We start from the raw sequence: 18,552 nt of genomic DNA, 5'->3' as shown, positions 1-18,552 counted from the left end.
TGATGAGTGAGTGGCAGTTGTGTTTGAGATTTGAGTGGGTCTCAGTTGTACAGACAAGGAAAGAGAGGATGCAAGGGAGAACATTCCAGGCTGAAGGCACAGCTTATACAGAGGCACAGGCTTTAGGGAAGGTAGGGACCCAGAGATTTCAATGCTCAATACATCTAAAATCTGTAACATTCCAGCATTGTGGGCAAACATTTTATTAAGCACTCGATTGGAGTTGAAATTAGAAAGGAACAGTAGCTCAAAAGGAAGAGAATTCAATTAGTAGGTATCAGGAGAAAGAAGGCATTCTAGACCAGAGAACCAGTGGGGGTAAAAAGGACTAGAGGATGTGAAAATACAGAGTATATTGTATCTGTAGAGAACAGCATGATGTGGGCTGTCAACTAAAGGGCTAAGCTCAGAACAATGTAAGTTTCCACCTAGCCAGGTGCTATGGTCTAAATGTTTGTGTCCCCCTCAATATGCATGTTGAAATCCTTACCCCCAATGTGATGACATTTGGAGGTGAGGCCTTTTGGGAGGTAGTTATGTCATGACAGTGGAGCCACCATGATTAAGATTAGTGCCCTTATGAAAGAGACCCCGCAGAGCTCTCTTGCTCTCCTGCATGTGGGGACACAACAAGAAAGTGCTGTTTATGAACCAGGCAGCAGGCTGTCACCAGACACGAGTCTCCCAGTGCCTTGATCCTGGACTTCCCCGCCTCCAGAGCTAGGAGAAGTAAGTGTGTGCTGTAAGCCACTGTGTAAGCCGACCAGTCTGCCATTTTGATATAACAGCCTGGACAGACTAAGATGTCTGGCATTAGTGATTAATAAAAACATGAATGATGGCAGTCTATATTAAGAATGGAGAAGGGTGACTTCCAGAAATTGGTCTGTTGACACACTCACCAAAGAAGTTCTGGACAGTATTAAAATGATTTCAAACAGAAGCATCCCGTAGCTGACCTCATTCGCGCGTGTGTGAATGCGCATACACGTTCTGTTACCCCAACTCCCACAAGGTAGCTGACGTGCATATTGGCTTCACATTACGCATGCTGTGTGGCAACTTCATCATGACACCAAGAAGAGAGGCTTTCAGTGACCAGACCCCCGCCCCTGGGAGGACCCTGACACATCAAGGCACACCGAGCCAGGACCTTGCACCAACGTGTTGGTCAGACAGGCAGCACTCTGGCCAACATGAGCCGCTGCATCAGTGACCGAGGAGCCATTACAGGAAAGTGAGAGTCGGACTGGTGATGAGGGGCTTTGGTGGAGAGCGGAACAAGCTGTTTCAAAATGCTTGAAAAGAAAAAGAACTCGTTCTCACTTGAGACTTTGGTGACAGTGTTTCTTTTGTAATTCAAGGCCTTGGAAATCCCGGGCAGGAAGTGGTTTAAGATCAACCTTTGGAATCAAGTGAATAATACTCAATTCAAAATCAAATTCAGCCATAGATGTGTAAGCATAGCTAAATTTTAAGGAAAATAAATCAAATAAATCTTCAGATGTCTTAGGAGCTGAAACTGTGATCGCCATAGATATTGAGAGAGGCAGTGGATTTTGTGAGGGTAATGAATAGATTCCTGAAGATCAATAAGTATTAGAGATAGAAGAGTACCAGAATGCAAATGACCTAGACATTAGATGACAGAGAAGAAGCACCTTAATATGGAGGCAATTCATTCTTCAGACAGGACATCTTTCACGCTTCAAGACAAAATGACCTGTATTTTAAGGTTTCCTCACTTGGCTCTGCGCTTATTCTCAAGGCTGCCTGTTGAGTCATTGTCCAGTTGACCCCCCCAGCCTGTATGCTCATTGGTCTGTGCCTTGCCTGACTACTGACCACAGCCATACGCTCCATATACCTGGGTCTTCACTGCCTGGGTTCCAAGTTTCTAGACTAGATGACTCAAGATGAGGGAATTTAAATCTCCACCCAGCTAATAAAGGGACCCAACAATGAGACCATGGCCTATCGCAGGTGAAAGTCAGATCGCTACACTGAATGGGCACAATGAAAGAAAGAGGGAGGGATGCCTCTGGATAGAGCCTGCATCACCTGCAGTCAGAGCCGTTTGTCATCTAGTGTCAGACCTACACCAACTCCTTCCTACGCCAGAGCGTCCAGGAGGCATCACTACCTTCCTCACTAGTGAGGAGACACATTTGGATTCTGCTTTTGGCTTCAAGAGGAGGGGAGTGACCTGTGAAGAAATAGCCAGGGCAGAGATGTGACAGGAAGTGCTACACCCCTTTTTTCTAACCAGATGGCCCACTTGTCTTCTCCTGCAGGCCCAGGTCCACCCACACTCTGAGATCATTTCTAGCCCTGGGCAAGGGATTTCTCAGGAAGCATTGGCTCATACAACCTTGGCTGGATTTCCACTCTCATTGCTATGTCTGAGGGTTCATGCCAGAGAGTCACGCATGCTCCTAATACTAATGACCCTTAGATTTGGACGATGCAGGAGACTTCATGAAGTACATCATTGAATCCTTCCAACAGACCGAGGAGAAGACTACTATCCTCATCTTGTGCCGAGGGCACTGCAGTTGGAAAGTGAGGTCATTTCTCTGCCAAGACTACCCATTGACCTATCATCATTCTCCTGGCCTACCTCAGTCCTACCCTCCAACCTCACACACTGAATAGTTCCTACTAGGGGCCAAACTCAAGGATTCCCCATTCTTGAGTTTAGCAACTCGAATTCAGTCTGTCATTTAACCTACTTTAAATGTCACAAGCATAAATGATGTAATTTGAGAAAGCGTTCTGGCCTTGGCCTTCCACCTGCCATGCTCTCTGTGCCTGCCAGAAGCCTTCCCAATGTGATCTGATTTCTGAGTTGTAGGAGTTTTTTTTGAGCCAGTCCTACTTGTCAACGCCCAAGCCCCAGCATTAAAGGATGCCTGACATAGGTAGTCTTGTCAATGGCAAAATCTATTTGAAAAACACCCCTGGACTTTGAGCTGCCTGCAAAGAAAAGGTGGAGAAGTTGGCTCGTCATTGCTTGTAAAAACTTACAAGTGTGCAAGTATAAAAACAATGTGGCGTGTTACTGCTGATTCAAGTGAGGACACCCTACGCAATGCCTTCTGGTTATGTCTGCTGATTCAAGTGAGGACACCCTACGCAATGCCTTCTGGTTATGTCTGCCATAAAGGTGAGCCAGGAGGAGGAGTGATATTATGCCTCAGGTATTCACCTGGGCAAAAACAAATGAACCCCTGGGGGACATGAAGACTGTCATCCTAGAAAAGCCTTCTGTAGCTCGTCATCTCTCATGTGAACTACTGTCATCCTTTCTAACACAACATCCTACCCTTTCCCTTCCTTCCCCAAACTCCCAGCCCCGTGAGAACAGGCAGCAACTTAGATGTAAGTGCACTGGAAGTAGTTGCTGCTCAGTAAAAGTCCACTGTGAGCACTTTTGTCCCTCTGTTATTTCACTACCTCTAAATGTGGCCATTTCAGGACCATCTAGAGTGAGCACATTTATTTTGCATGCCCTTGAACTGCTGTTAAATAAAGGAAACCGAATTGGCTGGATTTCCCACCCACTTTATTGGGAAAAAGAGTTTTGTTCTGTGTGGAGTGGCTGTGGTCTGCATTTCCTCTGCATATACTCTGTCTTGCTAATACTATGTTGGAATTATTTCCTTAATTTCTAAAGCTGCATGTGCGGAAATGGCTTATATTTCCTGTTTTGATAAACTAATAGAATTTTACTGAGAACCTTGTTCCCAATCTGGCTTTCTTCTTTGTTGGCCCTTTTATGGATTAAAAGAATAATTCTAAAAAGTTTGCTTGGCTGGATTTGTGACAAAGACTTGTACAGATTTTTTTTAACCTTAAATATGAAAGATGATTACTTTTTTGCAATAAGAAATGTTTGTCTTTTATGTCAGTTAGAATGGGTTATTCAGTATCCTTCTGTACAGGAAGCTTGGGTTAGATGCTGGGGGCAGTCCAATGGTAAAATATCTATAATTCCCTACAGAGACTTGCTCTTTTTGGCTGGAGGTATATTGGCTTTAAAAGACTTTCTTGGACAAGAAGTTTCTTGGAACATGTGGAGGACAAAATATTCTTTGTTTTAGGACAAATGAGTTTTGTTCTTGTGTGTTCATATAAATTTGATTAATACTAATTTCTTATGTGCAAGCTGAGAACAATGGCAAGCATTTTTTTATTTATATATACTGTATCAAGTTTAAATGATATTTACGTCTACAGAAAGCTGGGTTCATGCCCATGGATTTGTGGGGGGTTTTTTAATATACATGGATTCTCACACTGGTAGCTATAGAAATAACTAGTCTTAAAGAGTCTAAACCTTTTGTGTGTTTTATTGTCTGGCATTTGACTTGTTATTTAAACCTATTTTTAAATGTCCTAAATATGAGGACAAATCTGCCGTTGGCAAAAGTGACAATGAGCAATTTTCTCAGTGTTTTTAAATGAGGCTACTCCTCAAATGAGGAGTGCCCCTTCTCACCAGGCAATGGAGGAAATGATTCCTAACGAAAGCAGCATGATACTGGCTTCTCCTAGTGCCAGGAGACTTCACAAATAGGAAGCAGGGCCAAGCAACATGTGGGACCGGATGTTCCCTTAATCTTGCAGCTGCTACTATAGATCTCTGCTCTGACTCTTCGCTGAATTCCATTTATAGATGGCAGAGCCAAGTCTCTGCCAGCAGCCAGAGAGCCCGTGGCTCAAGGCAAGAAATTCTCTACATGACTCTGATAGAGTCCTGGCTCAGGAAGCTAGAGCTCATCTTTCCTTAGAAGATTCCTTCTCTTCTGTTCTTCCAGAGACAAAAGATTGACCAAGAGATCTAGAGCATGCATCTAGGTGATTTGGACATGTCTAGGATAAACTGAATGCCCATGTTAATAGGTGTCTTTTTAAATCTTTCTAAATGTAATGATGCCAAGACTCAGATAAGGCTCCAGAGCAAAGAATTCCTATATGAAAAGCTGACCAAGAAATCCCTTATTCAGAGCTCTCCACGTTGCCCCGGAAACCATGTCTGTTGCATTCCGTTTGAGTAGAATATGATCCAAGGTTTCTAGAAAATATATCGTATGCCTTAACATTGCCAGATGTCTCTTAGGGGATCCAAGTCATTTCCAATTTCTAGACTTTCTAAATAGCATGGCAGTGCTGACTACCAACTCAGGACAGGAAGAGTCTTTAAAAGGATGTTTTGAATAAGGAAAAGAGGACTAAAATATTTTGCAGCACTCTGATTGATTAGAAGCTCAACAACTGAGTCCTGGGTGCTCAGAGCTTCTCTAAGCACGTCACAGGTGGCTGGGTCCAAGGGAGCCTGAGGGCCAACATCTTTCTAGAACAGACATTCCTGAGTCCACCTTAGGCATGGAACACCCTGAGTCTGTAGGAAATACTGCTTTCTATTCCACTAAGAGAGGTGGCTCAGTGGTTTGCAGTTTTCCCATTGTCTCTGAACACAATGCCAGTCCATTTATCTAGTGTAGTGTTCCACAGACTTCAGTGTGCCTACCTGGTAATCCTGTTAGAAAGCACAGTCTGATCCAGGAAATCTGGGGTGGGGTCTGCAATCCTAACTAGTGCCGAGGTGATGCTGATGTTGCATCCACACACCATACTGGGAGTGGAAATTGTCAAGATGGAGAACAGCAGCATTTCAATAATGGATTGATGGATTACCTCTTTGAAGTTGTGTCTGAGTCTCTGCCTCTAATTAATCAAACTCCCTTTTCTTTCTCCCCCTTTCCCATTTCATTTGTGACACTATTTTTAGGCAAATATTCCTCAAACTCTTTGCTCGCTATTCTCACCATGCTCGTTCTCTCTCTCTCTCTCTCTCTCTCTCTCTCATTTAACAGCTCTGTCCACTCCACTCTCCCCCTTGCCAATATTTTTTTTTTTTTGCTTTTTTTTTTTTTGCATTTTTCTGAAGCTGGAAACAGGGAGAGACAGTCAGACAGACTCCCACATGCGCCCGACCGGGATCTACCCGGCACGCCCACCATGGGGCGACGCTCTGCCCACCAGGGGGCGATGCTCTGCCCATCCTGGGCGTCGCCATGTTGTGACCAGAGCCACTCTAGCGCCTGGGGCAGAGGCCACAGAGCCATCCCCAGCGCCCAGGCCATCTTTGCTCCAATGGAGCCTTGGCTGCGGGAGGGGAAGAGAGAGACAGAGAGGAAGGCGCGGCAGAGGGGTGGAGAAGCAAATGGGTGCTTCTCCTGTGTGCCCTGGCCAGGAATCGAACCCGGGTCCTCCGCACGCTAGGCCGACGCTCTACCGCTGAGCCAACCGGCCAGGGCCCCCCTTGCCAATATTAATAGTTGCAAGGATTACCCATTCTTCATCTCTTCCAGGTGTAGCTCAGAGACATTCCCAGTTTATTATGCTTCTTCTGTTTAAGCCACTTTCTAGCTTATTTTCCAAAACTTAGAATTCACATTTTGCTCTTCAAAACTATTATCAGTTCCACAACACTTAGAGATGTCAAAAGCTTACAATGACATCAAAGTCAACGCCCCCTCCCTGAGTCTGCAATGCCTCTTCCAACTTCCTTAATTGCCCTACTTTTCCTGGAAGGAACAGATGAGTTCAGTGGGGCCTAGTCTCTAGGTTGGTGGGTGACTAGATAGCTGCCAAGGTGGGAGCATTTGCAGGTCCTCAGTGAATGCTTGTTCATTTGCTGAAGAAATTAATGGTTAATCCTCCTAGTCAGACTCCTTCCACAGTTTGCAAGTTAGAGCCATAGTTTGAAATGGTCAGGTATCTTGGTAGCTATGGGGATGGCTTCAGCTAAGCAGGGAAAGACTGAGGATGTGGCAGCTGTATGGACTTTCTTTGTCCTGCATTATAAAGTGGCAGTGTATAGAAATTGAGTCCTGAGACAGGAGTTGAGGGATACGGCTATGTCAGGGGCATCCTGACGGTTAGAAGAAGAATGAGTTCAAATTCACTCCAGGCCAAGATGCTTCTGATTCCCTGATGATAAGAATCCAGATGTCTTGCTTTCCTAAGCCTGGAAGTGAGTGGCTCTCTGTCTTTCCCCTTGGTGATAGGAGAAGGGGCCTCCGGTCAGACAGCGGAGAGCTTATTCTTTTTAAGGCAGGCCTACAAGGAGAAGGGAGTAGAGTGGAGCCCAAGGGAAAGAGCGCTGGCTAAAGTAGTCCTGTGTGTCATCTGGTATGATTTTAATGACACTCACCGTAATTTGAATTATGTAGGTTTCATTATTTATCTAATTTTCTCATCAGCTTGTTTACCTGATCTGTTCCCTATTTTTTGTCCGTGGCCCAGCACAGCATATCACCCAGAGTAAACATTCAGTGAAGGAAGGGTGGATGGATGGATTTATGGATTTGCAAAGTGGAAGGGCGAATGAGTTATCCCCAAGACCCCTTCCAGTTGTCAATTAATTAGTTTGGAATTGGGGGAGGTAGGTGATATCTCACTGGTGCAACTGAAGGGGTGTTCCCCCGAACACTCAAAGCTGGGAAGCACATGGCACAGGCTCCTTTGTGGTCCCAAAAGCTGGAGGGGAGCCATTTCTGTGTTAATATGAGGACATAAGACTTGTGCGTGTTAGATTCAAGCATTCTCCAGGGAGTGGGAGCCCTTATCACTTTTCATGGATCTTCAGTATAATTGGTCCCATAGGGCCATAAGCCTTCTTCTGCCTTGGGATGAAGGACCTCAAAATAAGGGGAAGAACTTGGCCAGCTCAGTTGAATGACTGGAGCACGCTCTGTGACAATGGACACACTACACCTGAACAGGGTCCATGGGAGCCTCCTGGCCCTAGGAACTGCATTCCTCCTTGGATACTTAGAGGGTGACCTCAGTGATCTGCAGGGGTCCTTGGGAGAACTGGGTTTTGGAATATTGCTCTACACAGTGCTACCAATGGGAATCCAGACTTGAAGTGAGAGACTATTGGAGGATTTGATTGGTGTTTCTGAGAGAACTTGAACCGTCTAGGTGAGAGCGTGCCTTCTGAAGACTCAGAAGTTGCGGATCTGGACCAGGGCCAGCTTGTCACCTTTGAGAGTGGTGGGCAGACTCTTGAGGTAGATGTAGCGTGGGAAGAAACACTACATTCTTAAAAATTCTCTATTAAAAAACTGACAAGAAGAACGGCCATATTTGTGAGTTGTGTTGAGCGATAAAAGCCAGGACAGACTCAAGGGCTTGGAGCATGGGCAGCAGTAGTTGGTGTGAGCTTTTAGCATTAAAAGCTGTCTGGCAGTTGTGGGGGGGGGGGGATGGACACAGACCTAGAACCCCACAGAGCACTTCACACACTCCTTATCAAGGTCCTCAGAAGGGCATTCATGTCCTGAGACTGTTCTAGAACTCAGGTCCCATCGGGGAATGCAGAGGCTCAGGTCTGAAACTTGTTCAGTCTTTAAGAGACGTCGGAACACATGCCGTGCCCTAATAAAGTAAATATAAATACTTCTGTTCATCCCAGAGAGCTGACATGCCAATAGGTGGTGCTTAGGGCTCTTGTAGATGTCAGAATTCCTAAGAGTCCCTCCGTAGTATATGTAAGATGCTGGTGGGAATACACACACCCCATACTACATCACACACTGACACGTTCGTACACACACACAAACAGCACATGCGTGCAGGGTTGGAATTCCATGACGAATTTTCTGTGGCTTGTAAGGTGGAGGACTACCTCTAATGATGTACTGTATCCCTCACCTCCTGAAACAGGGTATCTGAGTCATTGACACATAATTGAAAAAGTGTTGAGACCAGGAGTTATCAGGCCTTCGAGTCTTAGTTCCAAAAGCAAAGAAGCACTATTAAATTTTGAGCAGGTTATGAAGAACTCATTTCTATAACTAAATCCAGTGCATAGCCTAAGCCTAGAATAGAGAGTCTGTTAGATCAATTTGAAACCATTAAAATCATTTTAACCATTGATTTATATACAGAGATTTGGCAAGTGGCTTTAGAAATCAAAGCTAAAAATAGTATATAAAACACCAGATGGAGAATATGAGTTTATGTTTCACCCATTAGACTGAGGAGTCCCCCTAACCCTCTCCAAATAACTGGTAAATGAATTATTGCATAAACCAGGACACCTGCCAACATACTTGTTCGTGTCACAGTCATATATAATACAAAGTATAAATAAATATGGCAGCCCATGTGGACTTCTCTCTTTTGTGCTAAGGGTAAGCCATAAAACTGAGGGCTTAGCATGGAGCTGGATTTATAAAAACCAAATAGTCAAAATCATGGAATTTAAAAATGAAGCCATAAAAAATTGGCAAACACCTAGAATCATATTTTAAGGACATGAAAGGATTCTACACATGTTTACAGTTACACTGTGGTACCCAGGCTGTCCTGTTACCTCACTCAGGCCAGAAAGATAACCAAAAGGAGAGTCAAAAGGCTTTCCAGGTGTTGGTTTCTTTACAGGATTTGACATTTTCAGAGTTGTTGGTTTGTTTGTTTGTTTGTTTTGAGGTTAAAATTTTTTTATTATTATTTAAAGTGGTGACTGATGTTTATTAAGTAAAGAATTATAATAAAACCACACAAAAAATATAAAACTTTCAAATGAGACCTCTCTACAAAAAGAACATTGGGCCCTGGCCGGTTGGCTCAGTGGTAGAGTGTCGGCCTGGCGTGTAGAGGTCCCAGGTTCAATTCCCGGCCAGGGCACACAGGAGAGGCGCCCATCGGCTTCTCCACCCCTCCCCCTCTCCTTCCTCTCTGTCTCTCTCTTCCCCTCCCGCAGCTAAGGCTCCATTGGAGCAAAGATGGCCCGGGCACTGGGGATGGCTCCTTGGCCTCTGCCCCAGGCGCTAGAGTGGCTCTGGTCGCGGCAGAGCGACGCCCCAGAGGGGCAGAGCATCGCCCCCTGGTGGGCAGAGCGTCGCCCCCTGGTGGGCGTGCTGGGTGGATCCCGGTTGGGCGCATGCAGGAGTCTGTCTGACTGTCTCTCCCCGTTTCCAGCTTCAGAAAAATACAAAAAAAAAAAAAAAAAAAAGAACATTGAGTAGTTGAAGTGTAAGGTACATTCTGGCCAGATGGTTTCAAGTCAGAGTTCACTTGTGTGCCCATCCAAGGTGGATCATTCAGGAAGGCTGTGCTTGCGAAGTTGCAGGGGTGGCCAAGTAAAAACATTGCATTTCCAGCTTGAATATTCAGTACTGTGCCAGGAACAGGGAAGATGCTAGCATGGGAAGCAGACAGAAAAACTTACAGAGGGAGTTCCCACCTGACCATCCTGTTCAGTCATCGAGACTTAACTCAGGAGAGGGTGGAAGAGCTATGGTGACATGCAGTTCTGTTTGAAGTTGCAGTGAGTTCTGTTTTCTGGGGAGTGTTGTTCACATGGCAGGGTTTGGCTCAGTGCATATCAGAAGCTAACCATGCCCAGGGTCCCCCTTGAGCATAAGAGTCTGCTGGATGGACAGTCTCCATGAGGGTGACAAGGATGCACTAAGTCACCTGCCAGGATGGAGGGAGGCAGCGAAGAGAGGGAAGAGGGCCAACCTGACTGTCATTTCCCACTGAAAATATTTGCGACTACGAACACAGTCTGAGAGAAAGAGCTCAGACATGGTCCAATCTCGAGGTCCATACGTTACCTGAAAAACCTAGGTCAAGGGCAAGAAACGCATTTTCCCTTTATTCTGATTGGAATTGTCAACCAGAGAACTCCCTCAAGTTATCCCTTAAACTCATTAAAGAGTTATATCTCAGTGTATGATACAGAGTTTGAATGCGCCACCCGAGTCTGACTAAATAAAAACTTCCCCAGCCTCCTCCTCTTCCCGTGTGTGAGAACTGCTCACAGACTAAAGGGAAGGAAAGGGGCTTTCTTTGCAGAGGGATCACTGTGGATGTCATGGCACCTGTGTGATGGAGGTGAGGGTTTGTCATCCTACCAGGTGTATTTGCAAGTTCCACCTCCTCATCAGAGCCCCCTTCCCTTCAACCCACCAGGGCTGTGTTGTGGGATGGGGGCCCAGAGTTGCCCCGCCCTTCTTAACTTAACCTTGAATATCTCCTCCTCCAGGATGCATCCCTCGTATTTCCAGGCAGAATGAAGGGCAGTTTCTGTGTGCCTGGCATTTCTCCTGCATCCCTCGTATTTCCAGGCAGAATGAAGGGCAGTTTCTATGTGCCTGGCATTTCTCCTTCGTACTAAAGCTCTTAACACAGAGTGTCCTCATGGACACTTCCCACAGAATGCCTGGATCCAGGGAATGTCCTCCTTGACTTTCCAGCCCCAGGATCTAGCTCGGCATCTGACACTTTGTAGGCACTTAAAAAGAGGCTTATTGGCCATAGAATGGACAACACCAAGAATTACTAAAACATGGCTTCATTACGGTTACATGACCCTAATGAAAACTATGACTTTGGATGATAATGACATGCTATTGTAGGTTTATAGATTTTAACAAATGCCCCGCTCTGATGGGGGAATGTTGATAATGGGTAAAACTGTAGGGTGGGAGGGCTGGGGACGTATGGGAAATGGCTGTACCTTTTGCTCTGCACCTAAAACTGCTCTAAAAATTAAAGTCTATTGTTTTGAATGAATAATTGTGAGAGCTGGAAGCACTTCTCAACAGATAGCATTATGATACGTATTGTCGTTGACAATATTTTACCTCACTTTCTCTTTGCTTTGTGTCTCGTTTCTGCAGGGTGTGAAGAAGTATGATGTGCCCTGTGGAGGGAGAGACTGCAGCGGGGGCTGCCAGTGCTACCCTGAGAAAGGAGGGCGGGTAAGTCATTGCATTGCAATAAACAGCATCTTCCTTATACTCCCATTGTAAACGAACAGGCCTCAGGTTGCCTGATTAAGTCAGTTGCATACTTTCCTAAGAAATATATTACAGACATGTTCTTCTCCACTGGAACAAGCAATAATAAAATGTAAAATTGGATCAATTTATACTACCTGATTAATAAATTGAGAATAATGCTTTCTTAAGCATCTTTTCTCTTGTTCTTTGTTATGAACAGATGTATGTCTGTATATGTGTGTTAGTAATGCAGCTATGTTTTATCCTTATTATCTTATACATAAATAGGTTTTATAAAAGTATTACATAAAGAACACATAGTTGCATTTATTCTGCAATATAGAAATTCAAATTAGAGGGCACCAGCCTCTTGCCACTGAGAATCATTCTACCTTTTTAAATTATTCTGCTCACTTTCTGCATGTTATTTAAGTAGCTCATTTCATAGGTAAGTAAGAGGAAAAAAGGTCACCCCAAATTATTATCATAGCACCTGGTAGAATTTGAACTGATACTGGGTTTGTATGTTTGATCAAAGTGATTGGCCTCTCCTTTCATTTCCATTAAAGCTGAGGCTTGAGTCTTGACATTATTGATTTTGAAAGATATTTTTTATATGTTTAAGCCCATGTTGCTTGTGGCCATGTGGGCAGCAGTCTTTTGTTTTAGGGCACAGAGTCTTTTGAGTCTTTATGCCTTGGAATCATGCATTTTCCTCTGGGACCCAAGCTTATCCAGTACCAGATTGTGAGAGGCAATTGGGAATTCCTGCCAGCATTGCCCTGTCTCTGGAAACAGACGTTTTGGGGATCCTCAGGTGTTCCAAATGAGTTTCACCACCATGAATCCTGAAGTCAGTTTCTACAGTAGCCATTCCTCATACCCACCCTCCATGAGGGAGGCCCATCTTGTCGGAGCCTGGGCTCTGTGGCTGGATGTTACATCACACATCTTCTTCTCCCTGTCCCCTGCAAAAATCAAATGAGTAGAACTTATTGTCGGAAACCCCTTTACACTTGCGATGGTTGTATTTAGTGATATGTGACTCATCACCTTGTCAGTGGCCAAGGTCGCAGTTGAGAAGCTCCTTGCCACTAGATCAAAGCTCCATCTCCACGTGCGGTGTTCCTCCTGAGTTGCAATCCTCAAAACAGTTTTTGTTTGTGGTGTTCTGCTCACGGGGCCCTCTGTTGGGAGTGTTGACTTCATACGTTAGGAATTTCAAGTCGAAGATCCTTCATCACCGTGTAACTAGGATAAATATTTTTTAAATAAAAGAAAGCCATTTCATGGGATTTAAAGTGCCTCTGGGGTCTCTTGCTACAGATTTTCCCAGCGATGCTTTGGAAGCAGCGACGACAATGTCTGACTGCAGAGCTCTCCCCTGCCTGAGCACTTGACTGGCTCAGCCTTCTGTGGGCACAGGGGAGATAAATTAGTGGAATACAGTATCTGTGAGACTCACCTGGGCGGGAGGGACTTTGATTCTAGAGGGACTCTCCATTCTCCATGTCATCAGCCAAGCGGAACCCAAACAAACAGGAGAAGGTTCTTGGGTCGACTCTTTTCACTTTGTGTGATTATTTATTTAATGAAGAGTCGACATATTAACATTTCCATGATGCCTTTGCAACAGTTTTATTCTTTAGTAAAACTGGCTTATTCTGATTATTTCTAGTTATCAACAGGTAGTGCCATCTGCCACAGCAATATACTCTTATGCCAAAGGTCTCTTCAAAGAGGTTGTTAAAAGGGAGATGTCTAAGGGCATTGAAACCTTTTTACTTCCCATCGTCCCTAATTAAGAAAATACCCTGAGTCAGTCCCTATACCATTGGCCGAGTCAAGTAGAAACTTGGCATCTTCTGGTTAACTTGATTAACGTGAGTAATCCAGAGCCCAGTGTGAGCTTGACTTTCCTATATTCAGACAGGTTATTAATACCGATTGAATTAAGTTGAGATCTGGCAATTGTCTGAGTAATCTGTTCAAGAGACAGTGCTAAATGACACCCCATCTCGGGGCCTGGTTTGTAGGATCCACTGTCTGTAGTGTTCTGGTGACTTTGCTTTTCACAATGAGTAACGGTTCACCCTATCATTACTGCTGGACCTACACCCACTTGGTGGTTGGGCCATACAGATCCTAGTTGGGTTGTTTTAACAACCAGTACCCAAGGATGCCCAGTTGATTCAGGAGTGCCATTGAATATTAATCAATAAGAGGGTAGAAATGATTTCTGGTAAAAGGTAAGAAAAAAGCCTACTGAGGAGACAGAAATGGAACCATTTATCATTTTCTATGGGTTAAGCCCAGTATATTACTGAAGATATTTATTGTCAGGACAATTGCATATACTTCATTAAATCATTTATTAAGATGTAGTGTCTATTTCAGTTCTACAAACCTGGCATATGTGTAGTGAGTATGTGTTGAGTGACAAATTTACCTAAATGCATTCCTATAGAAAGCACAGCTATTTTTGTCCTCCTTGTGGCTTAATAGTATTTTTTTAAAGTAATGTAATGCATAAAAATAGCAGTTGGACAGATTTTGCGGTCAGGGCGCTGTGTGCAGAGCTTGTTCTTTCCCACAGCTTCCCCTGGGGTCCTTGCTATATATTTTCCCCACGGCGCTACTGTAGCAGCGATGACAATGCCTGACTGCAGAGCTCTCCACGCCCGAGCACTTGGCTAGCTCAGCCTTATATGGGAATGGGGTAGAGTTAATCTGTTCCTCGCCTTGGTGACAGCCAACATCAGAAACTGTATATTACCGGGTAACTTTTGGACTCTAAGCAAAAATCACAAATGTACTGTGGATTCCAATTCCAAATGAATTCTCATGTTACTGAATGAATAAGCTCTGTGTAAAATGTATCGAGCCTGATTCTCCACCTCTGAGGAAGTGGGCGGCGGAGCGTCCCAGAGAGAATTGTTTCTCACAGGCAGAACCATACAGCCCCGTGGATAATTTCCAGTAAGCCAGTAGCTGGAGTGTGAAGAGGCGGGACCCACGGCCCAGCTGTCTGTGCACTCCTCACTCCCCGGCCAGAGCTGGATGGTCGAGCCGAGGTCGTCCAGTGCACACAGAGGATGAGAGGACACTGACGTGGGGGGTAAATGATCTGTTCCGATCGGGGTCCAGAAGAAAACTCAAGTTTTCAGACTTATTGATGAGTTATTTTTCCAATACAGTAATCTTCTGTGTCGGTAGTCCTTTTGCCAGATATTAACCTATAGGATTCTACAGCGTGGTGGGACGGGACACAGGTAGAGATGAAAAGAAGTTTATTTCTCTATACTCAAGAGTTATGCATCCCTCACCAATTCTCTAACCATCTCTTCAGTTGTTTAATGAATTAAAAAAAAAAGACGCCTGACCAGACCGTGGTGCAGTGGATAGAGCATCAGACTGAGACGCAGAAGACGCAGGTTTGAAACCCTGAGGTCACCAGCTTAAGCGTGGGCTCATCCCACTTGAGTGCAGGCTCACCAGCTTGAGTGCGGGGTCACTGGCTTGAGCGTGGGATCATAAACGTGACCCCATGGTTGCTGGTTTGAGCCTAAAGATCGCTGTTTTGAAGCCCAAGGTCACTGGCTTGAGCCCAGGGTTGCTGGCTTGAGCAAGGGATCACTCACTCTGCTATAACCCCCCAATCAAGTCACATGAGAAAGCAATCAATAAACAACTAAGGAGCTGCAACAAAAAAATGATGCTTCTCATCTCTCTTTCTTCCTGTCTATCTGTCCCTATCTGTCCCTCTCTCTGACTCTTTCTTTCTGGTCTCTGTCACAGAAAAAAAAAAGTGATTTAAGACTATTATTGTTGGAGGGTTTGTATTACAGATAATCTCTATAAAGTATATTGGCATATTTAAAAATTGTAGATAGGGCTTGACCTGTGGTGGCGCAGTGGTTAAAAGCATCGACCTGGAATGCTGAGGTCGCCGGTTCAAAACCTTGGGCTTGCCTGGTCAAAGCACATATGGGAGTTGATGCTTCCTGCTCCTCCCTTCTCTCTCTCTCTTTCTCTCTCATTCTCTCTTTCTCTCTCTCTCTCTCTCTCTCTCTCCCCTGTCTAAAACGAATAAATAAAGTCTTTTTAAAAATTGTAGATAGGTCCTAATTTACTGCTAGTACACAGGGTAATATGCACAAAGCAAGTCAACAAACTGACTTCTCAGACTTTCTCTACCACTAAATGTCATGCAGTCGTCAATACCAGAGAAGCTATCTGGCCCTCTTATCTTTTGCCATTCTCTTTCTTCTTTCTCTCTTTATACACTGTGAAGATGGAAACTGGTTAAATGGAAAGCATCAGGTTGGATTTGTTATAGAATTTCTGTTGAAGCCACTAAATGATGTAAAGATTAATAGTTTGGAAAACAGAGCAGGCAAGGCATTGATTAGACAAAGTCTTTACCTTTACACATGAACACATGTAAAAGATTATGACAGTCTCAGATTTTTCCAACTGAGGTCAATTTTAATCCATTATTTCAATTACTTAGGCAGATTCCTGATCCCCAACACTGTGGTTTTTTACCCTAAACTAAGATCAGATAGATAATTTCAACATTTAATGACATCAACCTTTATAAGGCATCTGTTTTCCTAGGCAGTCAAATATTCCAAGAATTAGCCTGACCTGTGGTGGCACAGTGGATAAAGCGTCGACCTGGAAATACTGAGGTCGCCGGTTCGAAACCCTGGGCTTGCCTGGTCAAGGCACATATGGGAGTTGATGCTTCCAGCTCCTCCCCCCTTCTCTCTCTCTCTGTCTCTCTCTCTCCTCTCTAAAAATGAATAAATAAAAAAAATAAAATAAAATAAAAAAAGACTAAGCCTTTAAAAAAAAATATTCCAAGAATTGGTAAATACAAAGACAGATTTGTTTAAATCCAAAACGTTGGAAACTATTGAGATGATTCAATGGCCATATCAGCTACAGTGGGAAAAAGAGAAACCGCAACTTGGACTTCCAGAGCTCTATCCTTAGCCGTTGAATAAGTTAATTGGCATCTTCCCCATCCCTCAGCAGTCACCCAGTCCACGTTCACCTTCTGTGGGCTTGACAACACAAACCACAAAACTGGAGACTCAACTCCCAGAAGGTTGCAATTGATAAACTCACTCACTTAAGCAATGACTAAGTGCTTGAGACAAGTTATCGTTAGCTGTTGCGTGAGTTTCCCACAGACTGTGGATCCCTGGACTCTATACAAAGTGTGAATGAATAATTCTTAACCTCACAGGGTTTCCTAAATTTAACAATATAAATTAAAGTGAAAGAAACCAGAGAGAAACTGAGTGAAGGGGGAAGCAAAAGAAAGAGTAAGCAGAAAGTTCTTGGAGGTGGGTGGAGGCAGTTGAATGGAAACCAGAGAAAATTCAGCATCTTTGGCACTCCCTGTCAGCCTAGATGGGTAGCAATCAAGAGATGAAAGAAGCAGACCACTAGCCACAGGGAAAGAACTAGAGGGGCCCAGATTGGCAAAGTCTTTTCTCTAAGGTGAGATAATATAGTCTTGCTAATAATAGTACCTTCTATTGTGCATTGCTAATCATACACCTTCCCCGTAAATGTGTATAACCAAGATTTCAAAATAAGACTGAATTTCTTTTCTTTGATGGCTCCATACAAATCTGAAAAATGGTAGACCATTGTGGTGCAATGGAGAGATATTCAGTCCAGAATGCACATACTGTATGTGGTCTGTAATTCCCACAGGTTTTCATAAGCAATGTGGCCATCTATCTCAGGCATTTGAAGATACTTAGAAGTGTTGAATAAAGACACCGGTGCTGCCTGACCCTCTAGTGGTGGTATAGTGGATAGAGCGTCAACCTGAGACACTGAGGTCCCAGATTCAAAACCCCAAGGTTGCCAGCTTAAGCATGGGCTCATCCAGCTTGAGTGTGAGGTTGCTGGCTCGGGCATGGGATCATCGAAATGATTGCATGGTTGCTGGCTTGAGCCCAAGGTCACTGGCTTGAACAAGGGGTCACTGGCTCGGCTGGCACCTTCCAGTCAAGGCACATATGAGAAAGCAATCAATGAACAAGTAAAGTGCCACAACAAGTTGATACTTCTCATCTCTCACCCTTTCTGTCTGTCTGTCTGTCTCTCTCTCTCTTGCTAAAAACAAACAAACAAAAACCCAACAGTGCTGCTATGGCAGACCTCTTTCAAGCCAGTTGCTTTTTTCCAGCCGGACACTTTTTAATGATAGGCTCAGCATAGTTAACGGAAGTTATGTCCAATATTTTATGCACTATCACAGCCCAGAAAAGGCAAAGAATTATTCAGAAATAGCAGAAACACTGCCTGGCTTCCTGGCTTTTATAACCCTTGTCTACACATAGCTCTCAACCACTTTCAAAACCATGTGGTTATTTTTAGTGTGCCTTGGGAACAATGGTGTCTCTGGCTTATCCGATGCCGCAACTCAGTGACTTGGTTATTTTCTACAGAAGAAATGGTATTTCAGCAGATTTAGACATTGCCCACCTAACTTGTACATCACATGTAGTGATGCATTTTTGAAGTGATATTTTCTTTTATGTCTGCCATTGTAGGAAGATCCCAGCTTCCTTTTAGCAATGGAATTTCACATTTCTTCAACACTCAGATATGTATTTTTTATCACCTATATGCAAGGCACTTGTCTAAGTGAACAGTGGGAAGGTGCCCTGAACAGCAAAGGCCCTGAGATAAGGGTGTGCCTGGTGTTCGGGACAGT

At 44.2% G+C, this 18,552-nt stretch overlaps 1 protein-coding gene across 2 annotated transcripts in view; it reads left to right on the top strand.

Moving 5' to 3' along the window:
- Positions 1-18,552, top strand: part of COL4A2 (collagen type IV alpha 2 chain) — a 201,294-nt gene that overhangs the window by 39,405 nt on the left and 143,337 nt on the right. For both annotated transcript variants that reach the window (XM_066380564.1, XM_066380563.1), the window contains exon 4: positions 11,706-11,786. In XM_066380564.1, the coding sequence (XP_066236661.1) occupies positions 11,706-11,786 (81 nt within the window). The remainder of the gene's footprint in view (positions 1-11,705; positions 11,787-18,552) is intronic.

Source organism: Saccopteryx leptura, chromosome 4, assembly GCF_036850995.1.
Source record: "Saccopteryx leptura isolate mSacLep1 chromosome 4, mSacLep1_pri_phased_curated, whole genome shotgun sequence".
NCBI classification, from domain to species: Eukaryota; Metazoa; Chordata; class Mammalia; order Chiroptera; family Emballonuridae; genus Saccopteryx; species Saccopteryx leptura.
The sequence above is the reverse complement of the archived record's forward strand: the minus strand, read 5'-3'. Positions and strand labels throughout refer to the sequence as shown.